The sequence below is a fragment of the Bombus pyrosoma genome, linkage group LG14 (assembly GCF_014825855.1).
Source record: "Bombus pyrosoma isolate SC7728 linkage group LG14, ASM1482585v1, whole genome shotgun sequence".
Classification (NCBI taxonomy): Eukaryota; Metazoa; Arthropoda; class Insecta; order Hymenoptera; family Apidae; genus Bombus; species Bombus pyrosoma.
The window spans coordinates 5,111,482-5,125,050 of record NC_057783.1 but is presented as its reverse complement, the minus strand read 5'-3'; the positions used below and the strand labels follow the sequence as shown (position 1 = coordinate 5,125,050).

Below are 13,569 nucleotides of genomic sequence, written 5' to 3'. Positions count from 1 at the left end.
AGAAATTTTATGTAAACTATTTGATATTCGAGATTGGATCCCTGAATTTTCAATTGGTAAATCCATTTTCTTTTTCCTCCTTTTAATCGATAGAGAAGTAGACAAATTATCGCAGAAACGTACAACTTCTTAAGCGACGTAAAAAATTTATATATTAATTATACTTTACACATTATTATTGTTCTACACTGCAACTTAGACACAATATTTACATGGAGACCTAGATAAAATATCTTAGGTATAACTGTGATATTATGGATAAATCGTGTAGTCATAAAATCTCTTAATACCACAGAACACACACCAAAATTATTTTATACAATGATGGCACCTTGTTGTATAAAATACAGATATATTATATATCGTAACAATTTGACAAACTTCTTACTGTACATATTAAAGCATAAATCATAATATTCCTACGTTTTATTGTAAAATAATTTCATTCTGAAATCGTAATCTATACGTTAGTATGTACAATAAATTATGAATTTGCGATCGGTCAGTTTTGAACAAAACAAGTAAATATTAATGATGAATCTGTTAAAAATTTTTCACAATAATAAAATGTTTGCACCCCATATCCTATTAAAATAATTCACTCTAACTAAATTTCTCCAACAACGAATAAAGATATTCCATAAATAAAACATATAAACGTCCATAAAAAACGGTACGTAATAAAATATAATATAGAAAAATATCTAATGTACAAGTTGGTAAATTTATTCGCTGCTGGTGAAATGAATTGTACCTGGAATGTAATTTTTTTGATACTTATAAGCTATGTCGTTTTCACTACTGAACAGTAAATTGTTTTTTGAAAAAAATATTATGCTGTTCTAAATACTCTGCTTCTTTCTTTTTGTACTTCAGACGATGTAAATCAAGCAGATTTATGTTTCCGGGAGACCTTAATCATTTCTTTAAAAAATGAACCTATGAAGGAGACGGAACCAATAGGCGGTTATTGTATTCTGGTAGAATCCATCGGGCCCAAGGCTCGGGAATTTTTAGTGCATGTGCAATCTTCGATGTCTATTGATGGTCATTTCGGTGGGTCAAAAATTATTAGTTCAGCAACGTCGAAATTCCACTGCCTGGAAGAAAAAAGGACAGAGTTGGTTAATTTTAATAAACCTGTGTTTCTATAATAATATTAATGTTATATAATATTGCAGATTCGTATACGAAGATGGACTGCATGAAAAAACAATTTTTATAGGCATTGAAGAGAATTGTTACTCTGTAAAATTGACACGCACTTGTCTGTGCGATAAATCTACTGAAACTAAAGATTTATCCTTTTGCACTAACAGCAATCTAATAAGTGAAGGAGTAAATATATTACTTATGCGATATTTGGCGCTTATAAATTATGAGGGAACATTAACTTTTGAAAGCATTTCCATAGATGGAGATCTTGCTGAATCCAACTATGTAAGAAAATATGAACGAGTACCGATGAATTTAAAATAAATAACGAGATACTTTCTCTATTAGATATGTATTCCTGCTGAACGTATGGAATTAGATGGACATTATTTAGATGTTTATACGATCGAACGTAAAATATGCAAAGAAGATGGAACTATTCATACTATAAGAACTTATTTAACTCCGGAAGCTAGAATACTCCGACATAATTGGTTGGATGTGCCATACGTATTGAAAATTAATCCATTAGCTGATCCAGATGTCCGAAGTAAAACGATAAGAATAGAAACGCCTCTAAGAGATTGCTGGATAGAAGATATTGAAATGTTTTCTAAATATTTAGATATGAAAGTAAGAAAGTAAAATATTAAGTATTTTTCCTGTGGAATAATTTATCAAAATAAAATGCATATTTTACACCATCAATAGTTTTCCAAAATTGCTGAACAAACAGAATATTTAGCTGACCATCCAGAAGTAAAGCAATTGATTGCAGATTACGTTCAAACACTATTAGTTGGTAATCATCTTTTCAACTGGGGAAACATTGTACCAATACTTCTCAAACAGGTCAAATGCACAGTATTTTACGATAATGTATTAATGTTATTTATAAATTACTGGTCTCCACAGTAAAACCTGAAAACGTGATAGACTTTACAATACAACATTTTAAAGCGTTTGCAAAGAATCCAATGACCTGGGAGACCAGTACATCGAAAGAAGATTATGATAGTAGTGTAACATCACAGCTAGCAGAAAAGAAGTTGGATACATTTTGCGGTATCTGTGGATTTTATATAGATTATACCACATTGAAGAAATTTTCTTCCACATCTTTTACAGAGGAATGTCATGAGATGAAGGCAAATACTTTGAATTATATAACGAAGACAAGCTCATTATTAAAATAAACAATTAATTTCAGAGTTCTGACGGCTTTACAAAATCTATCTGCTCGGAAGGTTCAAATAATACTGTACCTGATAATCAAGAAAAATTTGATGTATCTATTCCAACAAATTCTATGCCTGATATCTTACCACAATTAAAAAGAACTTGTGATCAATGTCAAGCTATTATTCAAGTTTGTGGAGATCATAAAGTAAATTTTATATGTATTTATAATACAATTTTATATCGGTATTATATTTATAAAACAATCATATAATTCTTTAATTTTCAGTCTTATTCAACATGTCCTGGATGTCTTAAAGTATTCAAAATATGTACTAAATGTGCTACTATTGATCAAATATTACAAAAACTAAAATAATAAAACACATAGTTACAGATTATATTTGAATTTATGAAGAATATTTTCTATTAATATTAAAGTTTACCTGTATCATTTTCTGCTAGGAGATATATCTTTTTGCGAGTTACATATAACACAATTTTCCTAAAAAATAAGATTGAAACATAAAAAAATTGAGAAGCTTTTTAAATTACTTAAATTATTTACTAAAAGTAAAATACTTACCACTACCTCGAAATTTGGTAGACAATCTTCATGAAACGAATGTTTACAATAAAATACAACTAGATTCCTTGGTTCTGTAATGAATAATATATTGCAATTAAAGTAATACCAATAATAATTTGAATAATTTATATTATTTTTTATATATTTACCTCTTACAATTATTTTCCTATGGCAAGCTCCACACATTTGGTCATCTAAAGAATGTGATCATAATCATTAACGTAAATGAAATTTTTGCAATCGTTTTATAATTATAATTATTTAATACCAACCATCTATAAATATCCCTTTTTGATAACATTTAACTAGCCTTTCATGTAAATTGAAATAATCATTGGATAACATTTTTCTACATCCCTCTTGTACTGACACTTGGAGATTGTAGTCACACATCATCTTAACTAAAGCTTTCTTTAAACCAGGAATTTCTAAAGACGGTTCCATTCTTTGTACCATAAGTCTAGGATCGACATATGTGCCTATTTTTTGCAACAAAAATGTAATAGCCTCTGAAAGAAACAAATTAATTTAGTCCTATTAAAGAAATATAATTTTATTATTTAATAATAATTTTATGAAATATTAAAAATATTAGCACTTCATTATTACTTACTGGGCTTATCCAGAGAATAAATAATCAAATCATTCCACAGTTCCTCGTCATCGTGTTCCTGGCAAAATGCGATCGCACTCTGCATATCGTTTAATTCTCGAGTCATAAGTGCTAAAGCTTCAGAAGTGTTTCCAATTCTACCAAGTAGATATACCATTTCTGGATAAAATTTTCGCTGACTACAGATATCTAGTGCTTGTTGTATTGGATAATTATTAGAACGACGTAGAAGAGGTAACAATTTATCTCTTGAATAGTTAGCATAAAGCTGGACTAACAATCCATGATATTTATCTTCTGTATCTTTTTTATTTAATTCATCTAAATACTGTTATAAGTCATCTTTGAAATGTAGTTATTATGAAAGGGAAATTATTATATTTATTTCACATCTGTTTTTTATATCTTACCAAGTATAAATATCGATGATTATGCTGCAATTTTTGTACAACAATATCAGATGGTACTGCATCCTTTTCTAAAAAAAATTGTATAGCACGTTCCGCATCTAAATCCATTAAACCTTCTATCATGTCGTAAACGGTATTATACAGATGATATTTTTTAATAAGCTGAAATACATCCTTATGTCTCAATTTTAAATACATGGCTAATGCTTTGTCGTATTTTTCATCATGAATATATAGAATAGCTAAAGCTTCTAACAGTACATTTTGTCGTTGATTATCAACGATAAGATGTTCCAAAACACCATTTACAACAGCTGCAACTTTATATAATTTAGGAGACCATTCTTTGACTAGTTGAAGGAATCCATCAGGATCCATTTTCAAATATTCGTAAAGAACCATTTCGTAAATCAATGGATCTAATGTGACATCGCCTCTTGGGAGATAAGAAGAAATAGACCTTAGTTGGTGAACTCTTGCAAATTTATATACCTGCAATGAAATAGTATTACTCAATGGAACTATGAATGTAACTGGGACATTGTAATGTAAAAAATGATACTAACTTCTTCCTCCCATAATTTTTTATCCTTTCCTAATATTTTAGAGCAGAGTTTTCCTGCTTCATCATATTTTCCACAAGATAACAAATGATCTAAGTATATACGGCCAACATAAACAAAAGTGTATTTCTTACAATCTTTGCCATTATCTAATGTTACTGCCTCTAATGCTTGTTCGAATTTTCCATGACTTAATAGCCACTCAATTCTGTCATCCGCATCATATAAACTAGCTACAACAATATCTTTTGGACTGACAATAAAAAACCTAAAAATAATCATATAAAAATAAGATTAGTTTTGATATAATAAATTTAGTAGAAATGAACTAAATACCTGTTTTCCTCTTTCAAACAGTCTAAATGATAATCATTACAACTGTATTCTTTATAACCACGAAGTGTAAGCGAATTTGCACACACAAGAGTAAAATCATGATGCTTTGGTTCAACAACATGTAATGTGGGCCTCTGACTCTTTCCATCTTCATCCAATTCTTTCAAGCAACCTAGTAATACTAACTGATTTTCTAAAGGTGCAATACCGGAAATGTAAAAGTCCACTTGGAAAGTTGAAACTAAAATTGAAGTTTTATCATTATTGTCTACCATTTCTTATATATTTAATAATATCTTTTTTATTGCATATAAAATGTATACCTGGATCTACTACAAATTCCGGTAAGTCTCTGTTAACCATTTCCTGTATCGACCTCTTTCTAATTTGACAAATTCGCACTATGTCAACCCAACCAATTAATAATGTTCTATCATCTGACCATCGAAGATTACATCTGTAGTGTTCTGGTAATGCACTGTATAGAATATGATTAAGAATTAATTTAGCCTCAATAAGATATAAAAATTTTGCATACCATTTTCCTACTTACTCAGTAGATCTGATCCACTTAATGAGACCTAATGAACATTTGGCATTTAAATCATAGATTCTGACACCAGTATCAGATGCCCAAGCCACAAAATGTCCAATCCATGCAATTGATCTTACTCCTCCTTCCGCATCGCACAATACAGTTAGTTTCATTCTGGATAAAAATGTTTTTTCATACAAAACCAATTTATCATCCCCTAGAAATAATTTTCATTTCTGAGAAGCTAATTTTTAAATGTATTTAAGAACTAAATATATAAAACAAAATAACCACCTGTAATAAATCTTCTTCCGCTACAACTTTTATAATAATTTGGATCTATAGCTATACTTTTAACTAATCGACCCATGCTTATGTTATGATTATTCTCTGTGCTATAAAGACCATATATAAAAACTTTTCCATCATCACTACAGGATGCAATGAAATCTCCATTATGATCTATAGAAATCTGATTGACAGCAACTGTATGTGCTTGTAAACTTTTAGACTGTATATTATTTCCTTGATGATCTAAAAGATGTATCATACCCCAGTGTGAACCCAGACATAGGAACTAAACAAAGATTAAATCACTGTAATAAGCATTAATGTAGCGATAGTAGTATGTCATCATGCAAAAAATTAACCAAGATTTAGAATTTCGACTATATAATGTATACATTATACTATGCTTAACCTTCATAATATAACATTACTTTTATCATATAATTTTTACAAGTAGTATTAATTATATTTCACACCTTAGGATGCACTGCAATGCAACTAGCTGCATCATTTTGTAATATATGTTCTAAATCGTTTCGTACTCTGACGTATTTGAGTCTAGGTTCTACCTCGTCTATTTCAGAGTCTGAATCATTCTGATTATTCTGTTCTTCCTATAAAATATAATTTTACACAATTAATAATCTCCACAGCATTTTATTAATAAATAATCATAAATAATACCTTATTCGAGGTATTTTCCATGCCCGTTTTTTTAATTTTTTGATTATAAAGAAGCTTACTAATGTTCGTAACCACGAAATGTCAAATCTTTTCTTCGTATACAGTTATATATCATAAATTTTCTTTTTTCTAGTTTCGTTCCGTTATTTTCACTTTACATTAATTTACATCATGAAAGAATCATTAGAGGAATTAAAAATGTTCAAAAATACATTTTCAATAAATAATTCTGTAAAACGATAATCATACAACATACTAATACAAATATAGTGGTTCTTTTCTAGTGGGGTTAGTTTCTATATTACCAAATATTAGTATAGTTTATTTCACTATGATGAAAGATCAATGTCAATTAGTGTTGGGTTTGGAGATTGTTATTGTATACAAAAATAACGAAAACACTGTATCTCCTTCTTAATTACTCATTGTGTTCTACAAATATATTGTCTTTCAATAGAAAATAACTCAAAATGTCCAGAAATAGTAACAATTGTAACGATAGCGCGTTGTCTATACGATCACCACAACAACGCAAAGAGATTCTAAGGAGGATTATAACTAGAGCACAATCTCTACGTATGATTTTTAATAATATGCATTATAGAAAATTTAAATATTATACGTAATGTAAATTTTTTAGAAGATGCAGTTAATGCTGATACTATACACACTTTGGAATTATGTATGGAAGAGACAGATAATATAAACTCTGAAACAACTCTAGATGAAAAGGGTATATAATTCTTAAACGTATTGTTCTTCATTTGATTTATTTTGATTTCTTCAAATATGTTCTTATTATTTTATATGTTATTTTCTAGTGCATAATCAAGAAGAGGTATTAATGGATTCAGAAATGATGAGCATATCTTCTAACATTTTAAAACAATGTACAAGATCTTTGACAAAATTTGTATGTTCATATAATCAAGCAGAATTTGCTGAAAAATTGGTACGTGTTGCATCAATAAGTATTTTTCTTGTTAACAACTATTGTTCTTAAATAAGTTATTTATTAATTTAGGTGGAATATATGAAGAAACGTTCTGATATTACATCAGAAACACCAGATTGGTCATTTCTAGAATCACAAGTTACAAAATGTTTTAAAAGAACACCACATTATACCACATTATTAGGTTTTTATCAAATTCTATTGTTACAATTTGTATGACTAATATTAAGAAGATATTGTATTTTTATCTTCCATATTTCTAGGTACTTTGGTACCATTAGAAAGGAAGGAAATTAACAAAAGAAAACCAATAGTTAGAGAAACTCAAGCACAAATAAAAAAACCAGATAAAGTAGTGGCAGTTGAAAAAGAAGAAGAAAGTGCAGAACAAACTGTAAAAATGAACAAAATCATCTCTAAATATTATAAAACCTACTCCAAACCTCTTGATTTTTTTAAATTAATTTTACATCCAAATGATTTTGGAAAAACTATTCAAAATATTTTACAAATGTCCTTTCTTGTCCGAGATGGAAGGGTAATAGTAACAAAAGGTAATATTAGTTTTGACAATTACAAACTATGATTTCTATTTATTAAATTCTACTTTATCGACAGATGAATCTGGAATACTTGTTGTTCAACCCTGCTCTAGAGACATGACAACTGAAGTAATGGCAGGAAAAAGGTCTAACATTCAAAACGTGATATATCTAAACATGGAACAATGGAAGGTAATTACAACTTCATTTATGTATACATACTCGTGTAATTAAATGTTGCTCTATACTAAATAATTTTATATTTCAGATTTTAAGGGACACTTATCGATTAAAAAAACCAATGATTAAATCTGATACTGAAACATAATAATAATTACCTTTAAAGAGCAATAATTTTTTATATAATGTAAACTATTTCCATAATTAAACTAAAAAAATTATACTTCTTTCTGTGTTTGGAAGTAAACTAATTTCCCCTCCCTAATTGAAAGAAAAATGCTTTACAAAAACGCAAAATTGTTAAACTGTACATTTATCTGTATATTTTTGTAAAACTTTTATTAATTCCTAACATATCCTATAATGTTAAAGTAAATGTTAAATAACAATATTGATTTCATCTGTAATGAAAACATCCGGAACAAAATTATAAAATTTATACAATATTTACGATTATGTTCATGATGTTCTCGACAAGTTTCTATACTTTTTATGTATTTTTGGGCGAAAAACAATCTTCTAATCCCCTTTCTTTAATGTTCAAAGATCCCAATACTTTTGGATGAAAGCCAATATTTGTAGATAAAAAAAACAAGCCTCTATTATTAGAAGATCGTTTTAATTACTTCTTAATGACATGATTATGATGACTGTGAATCAAGTTTATTATTTTGCCAACGATTCTGCTTTCGCTACTACTTCTTCAATCGGTCCAACCATGTAGAACGCGACTTCTGGTAAATGATCATACTCTCCACCAAGGATTTTCTTGAATCCTTTAATAGTTTCTTCTAGCGGTACTAATTTGCCGGGATGACCAGTGAACACTTCAGCAACCTACACACAAATGATCAGTTAACAGAAACAATACATTATGGAAGATTATTGTTATAAATTATAATGTATGTACATACCTGGAATGGTTGAGACAAGAACCTTTGGATCTTACGAGCACGCGCTACTGTCAGTTTATCTTCTTCCGATAATTCATCCATACCTAAGATGGCAATAATATCTTGAAGCGATTTATAATCTTGTAAGATTTTTTGCACACCGCGAGCAACACTATAATGTTCAGCGCCGATAATGTTAGGGTCCATGATACGAGAAGTGGAGTCGAGTGGATCGACAGCGGGATAGATACCTATAGTATTGAAAAAATTATAAATTTTTATATAATTTATTTTTATCAGTTATGAAAGTAAGCGGTTATAAATACATATACTTACCCAATTCGGCAATAGCTCGAGACAATACAGTCGTAGCGTCCAAGTGAGCAAAAGTTGTTGCTGGAGCAGGATCTGTCAAATCATCAGCAGGTACATAAATAGCCTGTACAGATGTGATAGATCCTTTTCTTGTTGTCGTAATACGCTCCTGCATGCTACCCATATCAGTTGCCAATGTTGGCTGATAACCTACAGCAGATGGAATACGACCTAACAAGGCCGACACCTATAAAAGAGAACGATTTTAATAATAATAATAATAATAATAATAATAATAATAATAATAATAATAATAATAATAATAATAATAATAATATTCAAATTATAATACATACTTCAGAACCAGCTTGAGTAAACCGGAAGATGTTATCAATGAACAATAATACATCTTGTCCTTCTTGATCTCGGAAGTATTCGGCAACGGTTAAACCAGTTAAAGCAACACGAGCACGAGCGCCTGGCGGTTCGTTCATTTGACCATATACCAGAGCTACTTTGGAGGTTTTATCTTTCAATGAAATGACACCAGATTCAATCATTTCATGATACAAATCATTGCCTTCACGGGTTCGTTCACCTACACCGGCAAACACGGAATAACCGCCATGGGCCTTTGCTACATTATTAATCAGTTCCATAATCAATACAGTTTTCCCAACTCCGGCACCGCCAAACAAACCTATTCAATTAGTGATAAAAACCAGTAACAATTATATATTATAAAAGTAAATCAAATTTTGAATGATAAAATATGAATTTTACCAATTTTTCCTCCCTTAGCATAAGGAGCAAGAAGATCTACGACTTTTATTCCAGTTACTAAAATCTCCTGTTCGACAGACATTTCTACAAATTCAGGAGCATCTGCATGGATGGCAGCAAGTTTGTCAGTAGGAATAGGTCCACGTTCATCAATTGGTTCACCAATAACATTAATAATGCGACCCAGTGTCTCAGCACCAACTGGAATACGAATTGGATATCCAGAATCCAGGACAGTTTGTCCACGAACCAGACCTTCAGTACCTACATACATATAATTGTATTCCAGTAAAAGTAGGAACTATTTATATGAAATATTCTTTTAATAAATTACTTCTTTTCTAAATTATAGAATTACAACATGAAATTACCATCCATAGCAATAGTGCGCACTGTGTTCTCTCCCAAATGCTGAGCTACTTCAAGTACCAGCCTGGGGGTACGATTTTGAACTTCCAAGGCATTAAGAATTGGAGGGAGATCATCATCAAATTGTACATCAACAACTGCACCAATGACAGCAACAACTTTTCCTTGTGCACCAGCCTTGGATCCCGCAGCTTTTGCATAATCTCTGCCTAATTATAAATAATTATTTCTTTCAATATTTGCATTGCATATAATTGAATATTGCTTATATGAAACCTTTGAAATTATATAATAATATTTTATAAATTAGACAATGATAAAAAAAAATCATAAATGCGGTAATCTTTACTAAAAGTTTAAATAACATTAGATAATCCTTATGAAGGTAAGTTACATAATACAAACTACATGTGAGTGCTTCATAGAAAACCGAACTATTTTATATTCTTCATTATTTCTTTCAAATCTAAATCTCATAGTAAGTACTATTAACTGTTTACATGTAACTATTTAAAACAACGTATCAAGACACGAAGATTCCCTCTAATCCACGAGACATGACTGCCGAAAGCAGTCAAAAAGACAAGAAGGATTTTTTATGATACAAAATAATAAAATGCATCAATTAGGATTCGAATAAGGTTTAAGTGATAATATTAATAATAATCGTAATCGAACTAACAAATTATTTTGATATCGTCAAAAATTAATCGATGACCTTAATGCCGCCATGTTGCACAGTAGAGTTACCACTACAGTTTGATCAAATAATATGTATTATATAATCAATACAACACCTTTCTTTTTCAATATTTAGGTTTCTTTTCAATCGAGCAAAGAAGAATTACTTTCCGTACAAGCATGAAGAAGGAATAACAAACTACGTGAAGTAATAATGAATAACGAGTATCATCAATAACAAGTAAAATACAATTCGATGAAGCACAGTGTTCTGATCTGAATAAAAATGAATATTAATGAAACTAAGGAGATAATTTTTTTTGTACTTACTATTTACTGATAATGCCCCGGAGATTCTAGCAACTTCATTTTGAAGAAGAGTGGGTTTGACGGCCCTTAAAGCGCCAGCAGCTGCTTTCGATACGACGTTCAACATTTTAACCGGCCAAGTGAAGAAGAGCGACCGGAATGGTCTCTGATTCGTATGGACCGTGCCCCGTACTAACGGCGTATGCGCATGCACAAAATTTTACCTCTGCGCATGTTTCTAGCGCACTTTCATTACACGATCACATACACAGGTTTAACAACTCCCGTGGTGGAGTGAGGTTCTTACGTTATAAGATGTATTTTACAAATCAATTAATAGCCATAGAGCGTTGCAATCTAAAAGTGAGAATAACATATAAAGTGCCCCGCAGTTAGCATACAAACTTTGTCAGTATGTTCCATTTAGTTCTATAAGTAAAAACAGGTAAAAATGAGACCAAAATGAAATATGGAGAGGCGAAGACGGTGGAATTGGAAGTGAACGAAGTAACAATATAAAAATAGAATCCTTTTGAAAACACCATCTTTCGCTGTAACATTAATAAAAGATATAACTCAAAATCAAAATGTAACAAAAAGTCCATAGATGCTTCATTAAAAAGTTATAATAAATATATAATGTTGATATAATATTTAATATAATCGATGATAATCGATAATCCTTTGTTACAACTTTTTAATGAAACATTTATGGAGTTTTTGCTACATGACATTTTAGTCTTATTTTTATTTATAGAACACAATTGCAAAGCTTGCACAATAAACTATGGAACACTTTATATAGTTATACGCCACGATCGTGTGTATCCTACCCATAAGTACATTTATACAACTGTATTACATATACGTAATTCAAATTCTTGACTTGAACCGCCATACTGCTTACCGAACAAATTGAGAAACATTTGTCGTTCACTAGCTTACAGAGTCTTATTTCCATTCATCACAGGAGTTGCTCGATCGTGCTTCACTATCAGATTGTTCTATCCTTTCTTTAAGCCGTGTTGTTAAAGAAATATAGGTTTCCTTTTTTCCTTTAAGTTACAATATGATTGGGGGAAATTATTCGTTTAATAAACACTCGATTTGCATTATGTAACTACACATGCGCTATTAGCAATCTGACTTGTATTCTATTCACTGGATCATGTGGCGTGTAGTTTCGTAGGAAGCCGGTTAAATTAAGTTTAATTTATTTTGATATTAATGAGTTTTTAGGAAAATAAGTACAAAATGGTTGAAGAACAACAGAAACGAGTCGAAGAACATACTAGCAAAATAGTCGAAGAAATTGATAAATCAATGAGAAAAATGAAGGTGCTTTGAATTTATAGTATTTTTAGGTTATATCGTGAAACACGCGCATTTGGAAGCTTTTATTGTTAAAAGAAATTATGTACATATTAATATGAAGTACATATGAAGAATTTATAAAGAATGATGGGAAGAATAAATTAGTAGACTATATAGAGAATTTGGTATTCAATTTTAGGGTGATGCATATAGATGTGCTGCAATTTGTTGTGATAATGAGACCTATAGTATACAACGAGTACAGAACTGTGTAAAAAATTGCAATAATTCACTGGATCAAGCTCAAGAATATGCTAGAGAAGAACTGGAAAGAGTTCAAGTACGTTTTGTCGCCTTTTTTCTCTAAATGAAAAGTCTATAAATCAATAGAATATTTAATGAATATTATTTTTTAGAATCGATTACAAAGGTGTGTTATGGATTGTAATGACAGAATAAAAGATGCGGCAGGTCCAAATCCATCACAGCGTGATTTGGAAAAATATAGTGACATATTTGATAAGTGTGTAACAAAATGTGTAGATAATTATTGTGAAACATTACCTACCTTACAAAAAACAATGAAGAATGTTTTATCTGAGAAGAAATATCAACAATAACATAAATAAAACTAATGAATTGCAATCTAGAGATAATAAAGTTATTAGATACTAAACTGCCAATATTTTGTGTATATTGCATAGAATTTTTTCTTATTATGTATAAGTACAATTTTTAGTGCTACTTTATAAAAATATCTGTTTCAATAATATGCATTTTAATTGCACTTAGATATAAAAGGCAACTATGTGTAAACAATGTTTTGTACACAAGGAAATAGTAAACATAATGAATTTTATGATTATTGTATTTATT

General features: G+C 30.0%; 6 protein-coding genes across 8 annotated transcripts; 4 read left to right on the top strand and 2 right to left on the bottom strand.

Moving 5' to 3' along the window:
- Positions 1-129: 129 nt before the first annotated feature.
- LOC122574603 (vacuolar protein sorting-associated protein 41 homolog) lies at positions 130-6,494 on the bottom strand. 2 transcript variants are annotated; one of them, XM_043742342.1, is made up of 14 exons: positions 6,353-6,494; positions 6,145-6,282; positions 5,675-5,957; positions 5,399-5,597; positions 5,169-5,323; positions 4,846-5,086; positions 4,513-4,777; positions 3,947-4,438; positions 3,537-3,864; positions 3,196-3,432; positions 3,073-3,117; positions 2,921-2,994; positions 2,781-2,839; positions 130-1,100 (listed from the first exon to the last, which is right to left on the bottom strand). In XM_043742342.1, the coding sequence occupies exons 1-13, from the start codon at positions 6,371-6,373 to the stop codon at positions 2,786-2,788; spliced, it is 2,532 nt and encodes an 843-aa protein (XP_043598277.1). In that variant the 5' UTR covers positions 6,374-6,494; the 3' UTR covers positions 130-1,100; positions 2,781-2,785. The 2 variants fall into 2 exon arrangements, with proteins under 2 accessions (XP_043598277.1, XP_043598278.1); XM_043742343.1 differs by lacking the exons at positions 6,145-6,282; positions 6,353-6,494 and having other exon boundaries at positions 5,399-5,554; positions 5,675-5,812.
- Positions 942-2,710, top strand: LOC122574632 (ciliogenesis-associated TTC17-interacting protein-like). Its single transcript, XM_043742404.1, has 5 exons — positions 942-1,120; positions 1,182-1,440; positions 1,504-1,788; positions 1,867-1,957; positions 2,071-2,710. Exons 1-5 carry the CDS (start codon positions 942-944, stop codon positions 2,349-2,351), a joined length of 1,095 nt encoding a protein of 364 aa, XP_043598339.1. The 3' UTR covers positions 2,352-2,710.
- On the top strand, positions 2,455-2,772 carry LOC122574630. The gene is made up of 2 exons (XM_043742402.1): positions 2,455-2,542; positions 2,624-2,772. Exons 1-2 carry the CDS (start codon positions 2,465-2,467, stop codon positions 2,711-2,713), a joined length of 168 nt encoding a protein of 55 aa, XP_043598337.1. The 5' UTR covers positions 2,455-2,464; the 3' UTR covers positions 2,714-2,772.
- A 5-nt stretch (positions 6,495-6,499) lies between the features above and the next one.
- LOC122574623 (non-structural maintenance of chromosomes element 4 homolog A) lies at positions 6,500-8,256 on the top strand. Of its 2 annotated transcripts, none has more exons than XM_043742392.1 (7): positions 6,500-6,640; positions 6,993-7,085; positions 7,174-7,304; positions 7,377-7,491; positions 7,571-7,861; positions 7,926-8,041; positions 8,118-8,256. In XM_043742392.1, exons 2-7 carry the CDS (start codon positions 7,037-7,039, stop codon positions 8,175-8,177), a joined length of 762 nt encoding a protein of 253 aa, XP_043598327.1. In that variant the 5' UTR covers positions 6,500-6,640; positions 6,993-7,036; the 3' UTR covers positions 8,178-8,256. The 2 variants fall into 2 exon arrangements, with proteins under 2 accessions (XP_043598327.1, XP_043598326.1); XM_043742391.1 differs by lacking the exon at positions 6,500-6,640 and adding an exon at positions 6,687-6,928.
- A 373-nt stretch (positions 8,257-8,629) lies between these two features.
- LOC122574616 (ATP synthase subunit beta, mitochondrial) lies at positions 8,630-11,726 on the bottom strand. The gene is made up of 7 exons (XM_043742376.1): positions 11,401-11,726; positions 10,392-10,598; positions 10,021-10,284; positions 9,594-9,937; positions 9,259-9,484; positions 8,944-9,173; positions 8,630-8,866 (listed from the first exon to the last, which is right to left on the bottom strand). The coding sequence occupies exons 1-7, from the start codon at positions 11,504-11,506 to the stop codon at positions 8,696-8,698; spliced, it is 1,548 nt and encodes a 515-aa protein (XP_043598311.1). The 5' UTR covers positions 11,507-11,726; the 3' UTR covers positions 8,630-8,695.
- Positions 11,727-12,287: 561 nt separating this feature from the next.
- Positions 12,288-13,376, top strand: LOC122574629 (protein FAM136A-like). The gene is made up of 3 exons (XM_043742401.1): positions 12,288-12,717; positions 12,893-13,033; positions 13,110-13,376. Exons 1-3 carry the CDS (start codon positions 12,634-12,636, stop codon positions 13,311-13,313), a joined length of 429 nt encoding a protein of 142 aa, XP_043598336.1. The 5' UTR covers positions 12,288-12,633; the 3' UTR covers positions 13,314-13,376.
- The last annotated feature ends 193 nt before the right edge of the window (positions 13,377-13,569 follow it).